The sequence below is a fragment of the Geotrypetes seraphini genome, chromosome 14 (genome assembly GCF_902459505.1).
Source record: "Geotrypetes seraphini chromosome 14, aGeoSer1.1, whole genome shotgun sequence".
NCBI lineage: Eukaryota > Metazoa > Chordata > Amphibia > Gymnophiona > Dermophiidae > Geotrypetes > Geotrypetes seraphini.
In genome coordinates, this window is record NC_047097.1 from 2,993,491 (window position 1) to 3,011,883 (window position 18,393).

An 18,393-nucleotide genomic window follows, 5' to 3' on the forward strand; every position below is an offset into this window, starting at 1 on the left:
TACCAAATAAGAGGTGTCTGTCCCTGGGCCTGCCTTGGGGGTTGGAAGTGTTGAGGTTAGACCTACCTCTTGGTGTGGTCTTGGGGGGTGGGGTCTGTGCCTGCCTGGGGGAGTCCCACTTGGCCAATGCTAGGGATTTGGGAATCGGGGTCATTATTTGAGGGTGGGAGTACAAAGTGGTGTGATGGCTTTTTGTTTTGTTTTTTTAAAATGCCAACTTTCCTAGACCAATCAATACTCGGACACTGACAGGAAAACAGAGCAGAATAATAAGTAGTAAATTGCTGCCACAATTTTAATGCAGCATGGATTTGCATGCTCATTATTCTGAGCATGCCACACTGATTTTTCAGTGCCAAATTTGAGGTAGAGTTTCCTCTACTGCAAATCTTTTAAGCATGGGTCCATAGCAGCCAGTGCTATTTTAGAGAAAGTGCTCTAACATATGATGATAGCTGGGCACCATGCAGGAGCTGAATAGCAGTATTCTGGATGTAATTTCCTCAGTGTGGATTTAAAAATTCCATTATACAGCAAATTGCAATAATTCATTCTGACTTCTAACTAATGTAGAAGAGTATTAATAGTTAACAGATCAGATCATTTAGACTGATAAGACTAAAGGAATATAGGGCTCCTTTTACGAAGCCACATTAGTGGCTTTATCGCATGCACATTTTTAGCGCGCGCTAAACCCTGCGGTAGCCAAAAAACTACCGCCTGTTCAAGAGGAGGCGGTAGCAGCTAGTGCGGCCGGCAAATTAGCATGCTCTATTACACGCATTAAACCGCTAATGCGGCTTCGTAAAAGGAGCCCATAGTGTCAGTATTTATGGTTGCAACTCCAGAATTGTGGAATTCCTTACCATAGCAACTGTGATAAACTCAACTGGTACTGTCCTTCAGGAAACGGTTAAAAGACCTTTTTTTTCCTAGCAAACTTTTGAATGATTTCAAGTCGCTTGATTTTACTTTATGTATGTTTGTTTATTTGCTATTTTTTTGTATTGGTTTATCAATTTTATTGTGAATATTTTCTAAGTCACCTAGAATTATAGATGGTGTGAGATATATATTTTTAAAATAAATAGGCCTATGATTGTATGAATATATGTCCTTTAAGGATTTGCAGTGGATGAGTGATTTTATGCTTGAAACTTAAATATTGAAAAGACTGTTGCTATGGGTTGGGAACAAAAGATTTGTATTTTTGTTTATTTTAGTATTTATATACCACTTTTAGCCTAAGTGGTTTACATTGATGTGAGGTACTCAAGTATTTTTCCCTATCTATCCTGGTGGGCTCACACTATCTAAAAGTTCCAGAGAGAGGTTTTTTTTTTTTGTTTTTTTTTCTTTTCATTTAAAAACATCAATATGTAGTTTTGGGGCTACTAATGATTCTAACCTGGAAACAAATTCTCAAGTAACATGGGTAGTAAATATTTCCTATTATCTAAGGAAAATTTTGCAAAGGATTGCACATTCTAGTGTATAATCTTGTTTGGATTATTGTGTCTTTTGATATTTAGGATTACTTAAGAAATCTAATCAGACTTCAGTTGATTCAGAATGTTGTTATTAAGATAACTTTTAAGTCAAAATTTGAGTGTCGCAGGGATGTTGATCCCTGCTTGGAGGCCTCTTTGTCTATTAACTTTTTGGAATTAGAGAGCACAAAGTTGAACTCTGGCATATATGCAAACACTGGCATGACAATATTCTCTATCTCTGCAGGTAAATGAATGGCTTCTGTCCTGCTCCTGGTTTCATCTGCTGCTCAGCATGGCCTGCTAGCATGGCTCGGTCCAGCTCCTGTTTTGGCTTTGCTGATTCAGTGAACATGGGGATAGGCTTTCTGGGTGGCTTGCAGAGTATAGCTGGTGGGTGTAGTTGGCAAAAGACAAAGGCGCGTGCCGACAACTGAGCGCAAGACGGAGGCGCGCGCCGAAGAAAATTACAGTTTTTAGGGGCTCCGACGTGGATTTTTTTGGGGGGAGCCCCCCCAGTTTACTTAATAGAGATCGCGCCTGCGTTGTGGGGGGTTGTAACCCTCCACATTTTACTGTAAACTTCATTTTTTCCCTAAAAACAGGGAAAAAGTGAAGTTTTCAGTAAAATGTGGGGGGTTACAACCCCCCCACACCCCCCACAACGCAGCGCGATCTCTATTAAGTAAAGTGGGGGGGTTCCCCCCACGCCCCCCCCCCCCCCGTCGGAGCCGTAAAAACAGTAATTTTGTGTGGCGTGCGCCTCCGCGCTGTGCTCAATTGTCTGCGCGCGCCTTTGTCCCGGCGCGCTTTTGACCTGACACCGGTCTTGTGTGTTCATGATCAGGCAGTGCAGTTTGCTTGATGGCAATTGTTTTTGGCAAGCACCATCTGGCAGGAGACTGGCGTTTTACAGAGAAAACAATTAACACACTCCGCTGCATACATGGTAAGGCTGCTTAGTTCATGGTCCCGTCCCCCCGCCTCCACAGTATGGCAGCACCTCTGTTGGCTCCCATTGGCCACCTTACTTAGCAAAATTCGCCATGTTGGGTGGTGCTGGGGCAAGGAGAGGTCGTTCTGGCGGGAGCACCTATTTCTTCTTCTCCTGGTTGCACCGTTCAACTTTGGCTCTGGGCATTATTGCCCTTTCTTGTGACTTTTTCACTCTTATGCGAATACTGAAATTCCCATTTTAGGAGAACTGAAATATTTGGGAGTACTTCTTGATTATTCACTGTCAATGAAACTGCATCTCAAATAACGGTAGGTTATTCAGAAGATTTTTTTGAGGCTAAAATTGTGTGTGTAGCTAGCCTTGAACCTAGTAGTGCAACTCAGAAATCTTAGATTAAATTACATTAGTTATGGAACTCCCAAAGGAATTGAGAAAGATTGAGGTCTTTGAGTTTATTTGGAAAACTTTTTAAAGCACATCTGTTTTCTCAGGCATTTTTCTGAATTAAAACTTTAGATATTTTTTGCTCCATAAGACACACTTTTTTCCCACCCAAAAGTGGGTGGAAATCTCGGTGTGTCTTATGAAGCGAAGGTGCAATTTTTGTTACCCCGCCACACCACCTTTTTAAACCCGCCCGTCCATAGTCGTCCCCCCTCGACGTCGTCCTCCCTTTTCGCAGAGATCAGCAGCACGGATCCCCACCTTTGACTAGGGAGAGGAAGTCTTCGCACGGGGCTGAAGAGCCAAGCCCCAGGAGGAGGAGTCCGGTACACAAAGGCGGGAGACAGCCGTCATCCCATGGGCCCTCGGTTCTGCTTACGTGCGAAGGCCATCTCTCTGATCCACTTCCGCTCCTTCCCTCACAGCCCAGGAAAACAAGCGGCAGAGCAGGAAGCGATGCCACCGCTGCTGCTCAACATCCATTGCTGCACACCCTTCCGCTGACACACTTTCGCCCCACACCGCCAGGACCAGGAGGCTTGAGACACGTGCTGATCTCGCATTCAGAAAGGCTGCACGCGTTCGCCTGGAGCCCGTCTAGGCCGTGCCATTTGCACTGGCTCTAGTACACGATAAGCGGCTGCTCCTCTATGTAGAATCACCCTCAAATTGGCAACCATTTGCTTCACTACCTCCCGTTGAACCCTCTTCCTCACATTAGCTGCTCTTAGCTTTATCCTTCTCCATGGCCAATTCCAGGCTTCCTTCCTTTCATCCAGCTGCCCACTATGCCTGGAAGAAATTACCCGTCAAGGCTGGGAATTGAGAAGCCCGAAAGAGAGAAGGCAGGGAGGGAGAGAAGCCGGCTGAAGTTGCTGGGCAGAATTTAAAAAGGTACTTGGGGGGGCTGGCTTGGGGCTGGCTGGCTGGTTTGGGGCTGGGTTCAGGCTGCCTACCATTAGACGTGCCTACCACTAGATGTGCTCTGGACCCTGTCCCGGCCTATCACTAGACCACCAGAGGGGGGACAGGGTATAGGGCACACCATTTGGTTCAGAATTTTTGTTCTTGGTTTTTCCTCTTCTAGAGGTGGGTGCGTTTTATGGAGCGAAAAATACGGTAGATTTGCTGTGTATAAGAAATTTTTAAAGATGATTCATCATTCTTAATTATTCTAATGCTTCTTAGAAATTATTAAACCATTGAAATACATTTAGTGATTCCTAATCTAGCTAGTTTACACATCAAAATATCATGATCAACCATTTCAAAGGCTGCTGAGATTTCAAACTACAAAAGCACCATCTGGCCTTCCCTGCAAAGTATCCAGTAAACTGCAGCTGCTGCTTACCAGTAAGCCAGACAGCAATAACCTCTCCACCTCCACCCTTCATTCAACCAGAAAAGCCACCATAAGCCAATTCCTGACACACTAGAAAGCTAGTCATTGTCCAAAACAAGGAGTCGGTCATCCGAGTCCTATTGCTAACTGTATCTTAGAGCTGTAGTATTTACTTCCAGTCCCTGAAGCACACACAGATTGTATTTTCTGGGTACCCCTCATATAGTAAATATGTGGGGAGAAATGCATTCATATTACTTCTATTGTATACAGATCTCTCATGCATATTAGGTGTACCCTGAAGATATAACCTGTTTGTGGCCCTCAAGGGTTCAGTGAATTCCACTTAACTGAGAGTAGCTTATTTTACTTTTTCTAGAAGAATGTCTGGTCAGTGTCCAATTCTGATGCTAATGGACTAGGTAATGCTTGCTATCCGTTCTTCAAAGAGAAGGAAAAATGGTCCTGGCCTGAGGCCTTTTGGGGGAAATCCCCTTCCCCCTTCACTGTAGCATGATATGATTAATTATGCTGGTTTTAAAGTACAAATTATTGCCTCAGCCAAAATATGATTAATTTTGGCAAGATGTAGCAATTATAGAAATTATTGCTTGAAATAAGTGTATTTCTGATTTGAATAAGAAACTGCCATCTGCTGTAAGTGGAGAACAAAGAATGGCAGGGTATGTGCCCCGTTATTTCCTCACACTATATTCAATCAAGCAACAGTGTGAACTACCCCAGTCTGCAAGAACAATACTTAGTCCCTGTTTTACTAAAGTGCACTAACTGATTAGTGCAAGCTAATGCTAATGTTAGTCTATGGACATGTTAGTGTTTATCGTGCGCTAATTCGATTAGCGCACCTTAGTAAAACAGAGGGTAAGTATTGGGACACTATTAAAATCTAATTGGGCCCTATACATAGCAGATCCTAAGCCACTCAAGACTGGAGGGATAGCTATTCGCTTGCAGTTTTAAAACAATGCTTGTCTTTAACTTAGCGAAGACACCATCATAATTCAATTATCCACTGCCCTGGACAAAGCCAGATAACATAAGAATAGCCTTACTGGATCAGACCACTGGATCCAACTCAGTATCCCGTCTTCATGGAGGCCAATCCAAGTCACAATTAATAATCAATCAGATAACCTCATACAATCGGAAACAGGAAAAAAAAGTTTTGAATTGAAATTCTGCTCTGGGATTGGACAATACTATGTCAGCCTCAAGGATTGGACACTGCTTTTAGATTCCTGCCTACCATACTTCAATTCCTCAGAATCCATAAAGCATGAAGATTCACCCATATTCTCTCTTTTTTGGACCATCATTGGAAACACGTGCTCTCTCTACCGGATAATCAACAGGCCATGTGCCCAGCTCTGCCAGGAGCTCTCATCTGCAACTGAATCTATCAGCAAAGGCCTGTATCATAGTGAGTAACTTTCTAATCCAGCTAAATTACTCATTCTGCTTCTTTAGCAATGTTTTGTCTTGTGGCACATTGTTCCTTATGTAAGAACCCTAAATTTGTAACTGCATCTACAGTTTTACCTGCCTGATCTTATAAATAAATCTGCTCTGTGGTAAAAATAAAATTCCCTAAGTTTCTGTTCTTTATTATATATATTATACAGAGTTAAGCTTTGAAACTGGCAAGGCTTTCCCTAAATTAATATCTCTTTATAAAATATATCATTTTTAAAGAGTGGACTATATCTTCATCATTTCGAATTTGCAGGCACAACTTGTATATGTAGTGCCTACTTGTTCGCTTTTCCATCCTTGAAGGGCTGTATCTATAAGAGATTCCTCGATAGAACATTATCATTCCAAGCAGGCCAAATGGAATAAATGTTTAATCAACTTTATCTCAAACCCACTTTCTTAACAAACTTTTAGGAAGTCAATCAAAACTTATCTCTTTGATAAATTCCTCTGACTTCATTTCTGCCTTGATGAACTTCTAAAACACTTCCAGGAAAAATTTGATTAATCTTATGCTAATTTAATTTTGAAAGTTTTTTTTTTTTGTGATATCATTGTCTGTATACAGTAGTGCTGCCCAATTCAGAGAAAAATATTTCGATTCGATTCACCCTGTTGAATCGATTTTTCGATTTGATTCACTGTTATGACACAGCTTTTTAAGTTTAAAACATTTTATTTAACCAAGGCAATATCATATCAAAAATTCCCAGCTTCCATCCCCAGCCCCCCAGACTCACCAGCCTCCTTGCCGATTCCCAGCTTCCATCCCCAGTCCCCAATACTCACCAGCCCTCCCTGCCGATTCCCAGCTTCCATCCCCAGCCAAGACTCACCAGCCCCCCTGCCGATTCTCAGCCACCCCTGCCGGTTCATTTACTTACTCGATGTGGAATCGCGGGGAAGAGAGGAGAAATGCGGAGAGAGAGCCAGCAAAAAATACCGTTAGCTTTTGAGGTCTGCTGCACGAGGTCTGCTCGCTCCCCCCTCAACGCTCCCATGTCCTTTCACAAAACCGGAAGTTACATTAGATGGGAACGAGTCTGGTGGCCGGCGATGAAAAAAAGAATGAACTTCAATCGGGGCTGAATCGGTGAGTGCATTTTTTTTTTTTTTTTAACAGAAACGAACCGATTCGAATCGATTCACCTGATTAGAATCGGTGAACCGATTCGAATCGGGCAGTACTAGTATACAGTCTCTTCCTCTGTAAACCACTCTGAACTGTTTGTGGTATATAAAAATAGTTGTTATTATTATTATTGATGGAGAATTATTCTTATAAGCATATAATATCACTATGGCAAACAGTAAGAATGTTGGTTATTCTTTTTTTTGTACTTATTTATTTATTCAATTTTCAAATTATTAAACAAGCACTTCAATACTTGAGTACACTTCAATACTTGAGTACTTGATTTACACCATTAATCAAAGGAAATTAATAAACCTAACATCACTTAATACAGTAATGTAGGGAAAAGAAATAGTTTAGATTATTTAGGCCACAAACTTAAAAATATGGATCCAAGTATTGGTATATTAATAAAGAAATATATCCATTAATTACAAGACAGTTTAGGAGACAATGATGGAAACCCCCAATAGCCTGGACTTAGAATGTTGGTTATTCTAATAAAATCTGAATGCCAGAAGCTGACGCTTTAGAATTTTAGCTGTGCACCCATTTGACAAGATGGCTCTCGTTTCAGGAAGAACATGAAGTCCATTTTCTATACCGAATGTGGACCTATGTGTGTATTTGAAGCAGTGAGGATTTTTCTGGTTTCCAAAAGAGAAATTTATTGCCAGATGTAATGGATCTAGAAGTTTACTATTTTTTTTGTAATGAGAACACATTATGTCAAGCAATGTTTCTGATTTTGTTACTGTACATTATTACATTAACTGTGTCTTAGATTAATTGTAACAGGCATGCTTATTTAATGCACTTTTTTTTTTCTTTTTGGTCAGGCATTGACTTCAAAATTAGAACTATAGAACTTGATGGAAAGAAAATCAAACTTCAGATATGGTAAGGTTTGTTTTTGTCTAAATAAAAGATGAAACCAAACTCTTCTGTGGCATGAAAGATCTGTAGGCCAAAGTTATATTTTGTTTTGCAATAAACATTACTGCACATATCACCAAGATACTTTGAAAGCCTCTTATCAAGCCCCAATAGCGCAGGCTGCTATAGTAAATGCCCCAAAGTCCATAGGGATTTAAAGGGCTTTGGAGCTTTTGCCACGCGGCACTTGGCTAGTACGGCTTCATAAAAGAGGCCCTGAGCCTTTTATTCGCTGATGTAGTTATTGTGGATATGCAAACATACAAAATCAAAGATAACATTTTCAAACTGAAGTTTGTATTGGGGCAAAAATTTTCTAATTTCCAGGGACTGTTATTTTTTTTTCCATAAACAGTATGCCAGCAGTCTTAGCAAAATTTTTTTAAAAAAACAACAAAAAAAACCCTGAAATAATTTTACTCTTCCTTTCTTATTTACAAGTCTGTGCTCTAAGAAATAACTGTAGTGTCTTTTCCAGAAGAATAGATAAAAGTTTTATTGCAACATAAGTTTTCCAGGACAGGAGGTCCCAAAGTGTGTTTTTGACCTTCAATGAGGTGAGGCCTCATCTGGAGTACTGCGTACAATTCTGGAGGCCACATTACCGTAAAGATGTACTGAGAGTCGAGTCGGTACAGCGGATGGCCACCAGGATGGTCTCGGGGCTTAAAGATCTATCATACGAAGAAAGACTGAACGAATTGCAGCTATACTCTCTCGAAGAACGCAGGGAGAGAGGAGACATGATTGAGACGTTTAAGTATGTCACTGGTCGTATCGAGGGAGAAGATGATATTTTCCTTCTTAAAGGACCCTCCGCCACAAGAGGACACCCGCTGAAAATAAAGGGCGGGAAGTTTCATGGCGACACCAGGAAATACTTCTTCACCGAAAGAGTGGTTGACAGCTGGAACAAGCTCCCAGTGCAGGTGATCGAGGCCAGCAGCGTGCCGGATTTTAAGAACAGATGGGATACTCATGTCGGATCTCTAGGAGGGAAAGGTCATCAGAGAGTGATTAAATAGGGGGGGTGGGTCAGCGGTGTGGGCAGACTCGATGGGCCTCGGCCTTTTTCTGCCGTCACTTTCTATGTTTCTATGTTTCTAATGCTTGTTATTTTATAAATAGTGTGTGCTTCTTGAGTTAAAATCGTGGTAAATTCTTATTGTCACACCAGTCAGTGCAATTGGGTTGTGTTTTCCTTCGTACTAGCAAATGGAGATAGAGAACCGAGGCCCTGATGTGTTTGCAGTAGCTGGGAACAAACATGTGGTTAACATCAGATGAGCGCACACACTGTTTTCGTGTGCCAATTGCTCAGAGGGCTTAAGTACAGATGTTTTGAGAGCAGCTCAGAACTTTCAATGCTGCACCTTACCTAGCAAAAACATTTTGGTGTTCAAGGCCCATCATTTTCTTCTTTGCATTATATCACTTCCATCTGTGCATTACAAAGGAGTGCTAACTGGCCTCCTTAACATCCCATTTAAATACATTTCAATACAATTTGTGACAATCTGTAATATGCATGTTAGCACCTTCACTTGAGCCTTCCGAGCAATTGGTGCACAACATGTTCGTACACCTGGTGCTAACCACATGTATGTGCTCCCAGTAGTTGGGTACATCAGGGCCTTGGTTTTCTTGTCAATTTTTCCACACACTGAACTGCCGCTTTTGTCTTTTACAAATGGAAGGTTTCCAACAAGTCTTAGAGAAAAGATAGGAAGGAACAAATGTGTGTGTTTGAGCAAAACCAAAAGTAAAAGCACACATCCTCTTCTGTGCCTTTCAAAAATTCCATGTGCTAGTAATATTTGTGAGCCAAGACTTCTATTTTTGTCTGGACATTTGCCCCAAAGCTATGCTTAGTGCAAAACATTTTATGCATATGTGTCTGGCACATTCCTACCCTACTTTCTGCTTTTAATAGTGCAATTTAATGGTGTATAAAATTTTTAATGTGATGGCTTCAAGCTTCACTGCACAATTTTTTTGCATTACTATTGCATTGTGGGCCTATCTGCATGTGACTTTGAACATCAATCCCTGAGATGTTCAGTGACGTCTCTGATATGTAGGCTGGTGATCCCTGGAACTTTTGAATATTTTGTTACCTGTAGCAGATGGTAAGATCATTCTGGCTAGTACAGCAGGTCTAAGCCTAGCTCCCTGGTTCACTAGCTGAGACCAGTGGTTTGTGGTTGAGCCTAAATGGCCTTGCTCATGTCCTTGGTCCATTGATCCAGTCAAGCACAGAGCCTGTTCTCCAGAGCCACAAGCCATCACCAAGGGGTCTGTGCTAGTGAAGGACTAAGTCTCCATCCTCCCTTGTCCTCCCTGTCACTCCATTAGTGTTCCCCGGGACTTCCTACAGTACTGGTTCATATTTGGGGGGTTTTAAAATCTGGCTTAGTGTGGTATTATTTCCTTATCTGACAGAGAAATAAAGCTTTAAAAAAAGAAAAGAGAAACTGAAAGCCTGTACCCAGTGGAGCTCGAAGAACTTGCAGGAGTCCAGTTGTTCATAGGTCTGCAGGAATCTGGAGGGTTGGGTAGCTCAAGGCAGATCTCCAAGGTCTTCCTGTTCTACAGGACTCTCCCCTGCATGATGTTGGCAGAGTAGGATTACCCTGAAGGAACCTTGAAGATTGCAAGAGCCCTGGAGAGGCTATATCCCCTGCCTCTCAGCAGCTTGGAGAGTTCCCAAGATAAATGTCTTGGTGACCACTGTCCCTGTGGAAGGAAGTCAGCTTTCAAGGAAGATATTATATGAAAAGGTGGAGCAGCTGCTAAAGCAGGCTGCCTCAGCATCTATTGGGGTGCAGGTGTCTTAATGTGTTTGTGGGAAGGTGGTTGTTACATGGCCAAGGATTTAAACTGGTTGCAGCAGTTCGGAGTCCCCTGAGGTTGCATGGATAGTAATGAACTACTTTTTTGGCTTGGTCTGGATCTTTATGACTTGGTCTGGATCTGCTTCTGCTTGGTTGCTTCAGTGGTGGTAAGCAGGAAGTGGTTGTGATAAAAACACTGGGTGGCAGATACGGCTTCAAAGCTGTATTTGAATAGGCTTCTCTTTAGAGAGCGGTGTTGGGTTGGTTTTTTTTGTTTGTTTTTTTTGGGGGGCAGGGTTTGAGGACCTTGAGGAAAGGTAGTCAGGGACCCCGGGGGGGGCAGCATATCTTTCAGGCTCCTCTGAAGAGCACCAGAAGCCCATTCAGGGGCAGGCAAGGCTCATGCTAAAGATCTTGGGTGATTTTGCTTGTCTAGGCACACACAAGATGCATCTGAGTCTGGTAGGCCCTTTTTGTGGGCCTAGAAAGTTGGGTAGGTCAGGTTCCTCTGATGTGGCAGTTGGTACAAGAATGGTCAGGCTCCTCATTGTTTTAGGTGGAAGGCAGCCTTTTTCTTTTTCACCATGAGTGGGCCCGCATCACCATAGATGGTGGGTTTTGGAAGTGATCAGTTAAGAATAAATGCTAGATGTTAATGGCTCCCAATGTCTTCATGATTTCCTTTTATGGGTTGACCATAAGGCACCAAGACGTGGTGGACACACTTCAGCATCTGCTCCTCTTGAAAGTGATGGAACCAGTCCTGCCTGTAGAACAGGGAAGTGGTCATTATTTTATCCATTTCATGGTATCAAAGAAAGATGGGGCCTTCAAGCCCTTTCTTGACCTCAAAGAGGTCAATGTTCCCAGATTAAGAATGGAGACTCTAAACTCCATCAGCACCTCTGATTGCCCAGGCAAGTTTCTCATGTCCATTAGATTTTGTGGAAGGAATGTGGAGAGTGATGAGGAGAAAGCAAATGTGCTAAACAAATACTTCTGTTCTGTGTTCACAGAAGAAAATCCTGGAGAAGGACCGAGATTGTCTGGCAAAGTTACACGAGAAAATGGAATAGATTCTGCGCCGTTCACGGAGGAGGGTGTTTATGAGCAACTTGAAAAACTGAAGGTGGACAAAGCGATGGGACCAGACGGGATCCATCCCAGGATACTAAGGGAGCTCAGAGAGGTTCTGGCGAGTCCTATTAAAGACTTGTTCAACAAATCTCTGGAGACGGGAGTGATTCCTGGGGATTGGAGGAGAGCGGATGTGGTCCCTATTCATAAAAGTGGTCACAGGGATGAAGCAGGAAACTACAGGCTGGTGAGCCTCACTTCAGTTGTTGGAAAAATAATGGAAGTGTTGCTGAAAGAAAGGATAGTGTATTTCCTTGAATCTAATGGGTTACAGGATCCGAGGCAACATGGCTTTACAAAAGGTAAATCGTGCCAAACGAACCTGATTGAATTTTTTGATTGGGTGACCAGAGAGCTGGATCGAGGACATATGCTAGATGTAATTTACTTGGATTTCAGCAAAGACTTTGATACAGTTCCTCATAGGAGGCTGTTGAACAAACTTGAAGGGCTGAAATTAGGACCCAAAGTGGTGAACTGGGTCAGAAACTGGCTGTCGGACAGACGCCAGAGGGTGGTGGTTAATGGAAGTCGCTCGGAGGAAGGAAAGGTGACTAGTGGTGTCCCTCAGGGTTCAGTGCTGGGGCCAATCCTGTTCAATATGTATGTAAGTGACATTGCTGAAGGGTTAGAAGGAAAAGTGTGCCTTTTTGCAGATGATACCAAGATTTGTAACAGAGTAGACACCGAAGAGGGAGTGGAGAATATGAAAAAGGATCTGCAAAAGTTAGAGGAATGGTCTAATGCCTGGCAACTAAAATTCAATGCAAAGAAATGCAGAGTAATGCATTTGGGGATTAATAATAGGAAGGAACCGTATATGCTGGGAGGAGAGAAGCTGATATGCACGGACGGGGAGAGGGACCTTGGGGTGATAGTGTCCGAAGATCTAAAGGCGAAAAAACAGTGTGACAAGGCAGTGGCTGCTGCCAGAAGGATTCTGGGCTGTATAAAGAGAGGCGTAGTCAGTAGAAGGAAGAAGGTGTTGATGCCCCTGTACAGGTCATTGGTGAGGCCCCACTTGGAGTATTGTGTTCAGTTTTGGAGACCGTATCTGGCGAAAGACGTAAGAAGACTTGAGGCGGTCCAGAGGAGGGCAACGAAAATGATAGGAGGCTTGCGCCAGAAGACGTATGAGGAGAGACTGGAAGCCCTGAATATGTATACCCTAGAGGAAAGGAGAGACAGGGGAGATATGATTCAGACGTTCAAATACTTAAAGGGTATTAACGTAGAACAAAATCTTTTCCAGAGAAAGAAAAATGGTAAAACCAGAGGACATAATTTGAGGTTGAGGGGTGGTAGATTCAGGGGCAATGTTAGGAAATTCTACTTTTACGGAGAGGGTGGTGGATGCCTGGAATGCGCTCCCGAGAGAGGTGGTGGAGAGTAAAACTGTGACTGAGTTCAAAGTAGCGTGGGATGAACACAGAAGATTTAGAATCAGAAAATAATATTAAATATTGAACTAGGCCAGTTACTGGGCAGACTTGCACGGTCTGTGTCTGTGTATGGCCGTTTGGTGGAGGATGGGCAGGGGAGGGCTTCAATGGCTGGGAGGGTGTAGATGGGCTGGAATAAGTCTTAACAGAGATTTCAGCAGTTGGAACCCAAGCATAGTACCGGGTAAAGCTTTGGATTCTTGCCCAGAAATAGCTAAGAAGAAGAAAAAAAAAAAAAATTTTTTTTAATTGAATCAGGTTGGGCAGACTGGATGGACCATTCAGGTCTTTATCTGCCATCATCTACTATGTTACTATAACACTATCAGGGTGTTCTAGGGCAGCACTTCAGTTTCGAGCTCTGCTTTTCAGCTTAGAGACCAATACCATGCACAATCTCCAAGATGATTAGTGGTGGCTAAGCTGCACCTGACTGATCAGAGTGGTCTTTAAAGTGGAATCCCAAGCAGCCACATAGCAAGTAGTTCAGCTGATGGAATCCCAGGGTTGGGTGGTGAATTTGCCAAAGAACCACCTGATCCTTTTCCAGCACCTGTAGTATCTGGGAGCCCTCTTCGACAGGAACATTTTGCTCAAGGTGCAGGCTCAGATGCGCAGGTGTGTGATGCAGGCACCATAGACCTGGGATTACATCTAGCTGCTGGATTTAATGGCAGCAATGCTGGAGGTGGTCCCATGGACACAAGTGCACATGAGACCTTCTGCAAATGGTGATGTTGTCATAATGGTTGCTGAGATCACAGGACTTCAAAGACCTGCTACCTATCCTAGTCAGGCCACTCATCCCATCTTAAAGAAATCTCCTAAACCCTCTAGACTGGATTGTGGTAACCACCAATACCAGTCTCTTAAGTTGTGGGGGCACATTGTGGGTCTCAGGTGGCACAGGGGCTCTAGACTACCCAGGAAGCTGCCTGGTCTATCAATTTTCTGAAAACAAGGAACATTCACTTGGTGTTTCTGAAGTTCCTCTCACTTGCCCAAGAAAGGGTAGCTTGTGTGACATTGACAATGCTACAGAGGTGCTAGAGGCTGTGATAGCCATCTGATTTTGAGCAGAGAGACATCTGTCGACACTCCCAATAGTCCACATTGTGTTATGTCAATGTTTAGGTGAATTTTCTCAGCTGGCTTACTCTGGATGTGGGCGATTGGGAGCCAAGTTGTTTTCAGCTTTCTAATTACTGGAGGCCCGCTTGGTGTTCACCCTGTTGGTTTCTAGGCACAACAATAAAATGGACCAGTCTTTCAGTTGTGGGAGAGGTTGGCTTGGCTGGCATTGGCACTGTCTGGTGTAGGAGTACACCAGCCAGCACTGCTATACATTTTCTTCCCTAGCCACCTATTGGGAGAGTTCTGTGCAGGGTGTCTTGCCACCCTTTTGTTTGTAATTTATGTATGTTTATGCGGTTCTTGATATACTACCTTTCTGCTGTTTTACATATTACATACAGACATTTTCTAGTTCTCATTGCTTAGGATTGGCCTCTGAGGCCTTGTTATGCAGATCTCATCTTGGTTGTTTTACTGCTTATTCCTGGAATTAAGAAGCATGTAAATCTTACAATGTTTTGGGACTTTATCAAGTACTTAAGATCTAGACTGGCTACTGTTGGAAATAAGATACTGGACTAGATGGATCCTTGATCTGACCTAGTAAGACCACTCTGTTAGGTTCCTCTCCCAAGGGTCCAGAGCCTCCTGAGGTGGGGGTGAGGGGGGTGAGGGAGATGACAAATCTAAATCTCTTCTGGCTTAGAGCTTGGCTTTTTTGAGGAAGTGACTCATGAGGGTGAGGTCTCTTACCCTCTCATCTACACCCTACTCGGGGCCTGGAAATCCTCAACTTTACTAGCCTGTGTGTGTCTGGAGAACCTTTTGAACATTGGTGTGCACATTTTACCCTGAAAAGCACAGGTCCCAGATGTTTGAGTTCTTCCAGAGGGGCTTTGAGTAAAGCTTTTAGCTCTAAGCTCCTTTGATAATCCAGCTGGCAGCACTTGCCTGCTTTAGAGTTGTTGACCTCTATAGCAACACAGGACGATATCGCTGTGATGAAGCGACATGTCTTTACATTCTCCTGTCAGACTCCTGTTGCCTTTGTGGAACCTGAATCTTATCCTTAATGTTTTGTCAGGGCCATCCTTTGAATCATTTCAGGTGGTCTTCATAAAGGACCATACTTAGACACAATAGCAACTAGAAACCCTATGTGCAGGGTCTCTGAGCTACAGGCTTTATCCTGATGCAACTCATTTCCTTCCTTTTTGGAGGATTTAGTCTCCATCTGTATAGTGCCATTTCTTTTTTTGTTTGTTTGCCCAAGGTAATTTCTTCATTTCGTGTTAACAAGGAGATTTTCCTCTTCATCTTTTAATGTGACTCTAATGGGCACTCCAGCAAACTACACACAATGAATGTGCAGAGAGCCTTGCTCCACCATTTACAGGAATTAATTCCTTTTGGCTGTTGGACCACTTGTTTTATACTCTTCCATGGGCCAAGCAGGAGTGTAGCAGTTCTAAAGCTTTCATTTCTTAGCAGATCAAAGCAACTATCGGAGGCTGCTTATATTTTCTAAAACAAATGGGTGCTGAGGAGCCTGAACTTCATTCCATTTGGGCAGAGGCCTGCCTGTAGGATTGGCTGAGGATATTTGCATGGTAGCGACTTGGTCCTTGCTTCACTCCTTTTTGCAAAGTACTACAGAGTTGATGTACTAGCCAGAGAGCAGGCAGCCTTTGACAGAGCAGTGATTCATGGGGCTTTGTATTCACCCTCCCTGTGAGATTCTGCTTGAATAAATCTAGTTGTTCTTACTGGTGTGGCAAAGACTGTAAGGAAGGAGATATTTTATTACTTCCTGTTAATTCCTTAAGTCCTGCCATACTAGTCTGAGACCTGCTTGGAAAGACTTTGGCTATTTGGGATTCAACTAGTGTATCACTTATTTTCTTCAGTTCTTTATGCTGCATAGGTAGATGGGAGCTTGGGTGGTACCAAGGATCTTACACTACTTTGGCAGTAGAATACTGGAAAGTTCAGGGGGACCTAGCTTACAAACCAGTGATGTTGCTGGAAAACTAGATTCTCTACCTCCATGTGCTGCTGAGCAGCCAGGTTTGCTCATAGGTGGGTAAAGTGTATATGAATGATGGCACATGACGCAAAAGGTTTCACAAATAAAATGTATTTTTATTTATTTCCATAACATTCATCAAAAGATTATTTGCGTTATCGGTAGGAGTCTTTACAGGCGCCAAACACTGGCATTTCTGACAAAGAATTCCCAACCTATAATAGCTGTTCACCAATATATATTTTCTGTCTAGTCTGACATCACATTTGTCAGCCAATTGGCTAATAGAGAGTGTCCGTAGGTTTAAACAAAGAACTTCCTTTTGACATCGAAATAAAGTTTCACAAATCATATTTTTGTTTACCTTAACTTTCTAAATATGCCTAAAACCATTATAACATACCAAATACCCTTTTTGTCATTCTCAAAACTTAAATCAGACAGTTCGTCAGTGTTAGTCAGCCTGCATTTCTCTTCAGCATCTGCTGATAAATTCATGTCCCTGTCAGCACCAGAAGAAGGAGGAGGCCTACTCCCCCTCCCTCCTATGCTGGAGGTCAAACCTGCTGACCCTTCCTGCTCTGAGTCTCTCAAAGACTGGTATAGTGTTTCTGGCTCTAACTCTTTCCAGATGTTGCCTCTTAGGATTTCTCCTTAAAGTTTCTTCAGATTTAAAATATATAAAATTAAGTACAAATCATTCCATCACATATCATTCATGCCACATATCACACACATTCAGGGCCCCATCCATCCATAAATCCACATAACATATTTCATTCATATTTAATACATATAACTATCTGTATTCAAAAATATGAAACCCTATATGTTCCACAAGCCAGACTGAGAGATCTGGTATTAATTAGAGCCACGAGGCTCAAGGCGGGAAGACTCAGATAGAACAAAGAACAGACAGAGACAGAAAGTCACTGACACAAAATGGAGTCACTAACTCAAGATGGAGTTCTTAATACCTCTAGAAGTATGTTACGCATTACCTGATTTCCTCTATGGTCTGGCTTAATAGCAAAGTACATACAGAGAATAATATTATTATGCTTTTCCTTAATATTAATCTGTAGTGTGTTTTTCTGGCCTTGGCTACATCCGTATTCAGATTTTTATTCACCAACTTTTTTGTACACTTCTAGTGGGCGTGGCCTTAACTTTCATATGTACAGTGGAACCTTGGTTTACAAGCATAATTCGTTCCAGAAGCATGCTCGTAAACCAAATTGCTCGTATATCAAAGCAAGTTTCCCCATAGGAAGTAAGGGAAACTGCTTTGATTGGTTCCACCTCCTCCCCCCCCACGAGGCTACCTGCACTGCTCCATTCTCCCCCCCCCTTGAGGAATCCGACGCTGTTCCAAACCCCTCCCCGCGATCCAGCTTCTCCCCCCCCCCACCGCTCGCATTGCCCCCCCCCCTCCACCGTGATCCTACTTTCCCCCCTCCCGAGCAGTCAATGACACCCGTTACCCGACTTGGCACCAGTGCTGGCGCCCAAAGATCCTCCCTCTTCTGGCGCGGCTGGGCGGTGCGTCGGAGATCATCCTTCTTCTGGTCTGGGTTGGGCTGGACTGGCTTTGAGCATTTGCGCATGCTCAAAGCCTTCTGGTCTCGCTCTCAGTGGAGGGGGGCAATGCGAGCGGGGGGGATGCCGGATCACAGGGGGGGTGCTCGTACAGCGAGGCAAGCTCGGTTTACGAGACACCAAGTTTGCGAATGTTTTGCTCATCTTGCAAAACACTCGCAAACTGGTGCAATGTACTTCTAACTAGGTACCAATGTACTTCTAACTAGTTTACCCAGAACCATATGAAAAGCCGGCATTTTTGTAGGGAAAAAAACACATTATACTCCATAAACACGTCTTGCACACTATCCATACCATTGCCGCTTTATATAGCCCCCTACCAGCCAGCAAGCACCACTCCACAGCTGCTTTTCTCCCCTCCCTCCAAAGCATAACTTTTATGTTTTAGTAGCTGGATGCCCCTTTAATTTTTCTTTTTAACGTCTACAACTACCTTTTTTTCCACAGAGAAATAAACATTTGTAAACTGGCATACTACC

The 18,393-nt window shown here is 43.0% G+C and overlaps 1 protein-coding gene across 1 annotated transcript in view; it reads left to right on the forward strand.

The window, feature by feature from the left end:
• Positions 1 to 18,393, forward strand: part of RAB8B (RAB8B, member RAS oncogene family) — an 87,652-nt gene that overhangs the window by 29,508 nt on the left and 39,751 nt on the right. Inside the window, exon 2 of the mRNA XM_033920898.1 lies at positions 7,703 to 7,763. Coding sequence (XP_033776789.1) covers positions 7,703 to 7,763 — 61 coding nt within the window. The remainder of the gene's footprint in view (positions 1 to 7,702; positions 7,764 to 18,393) is intronic.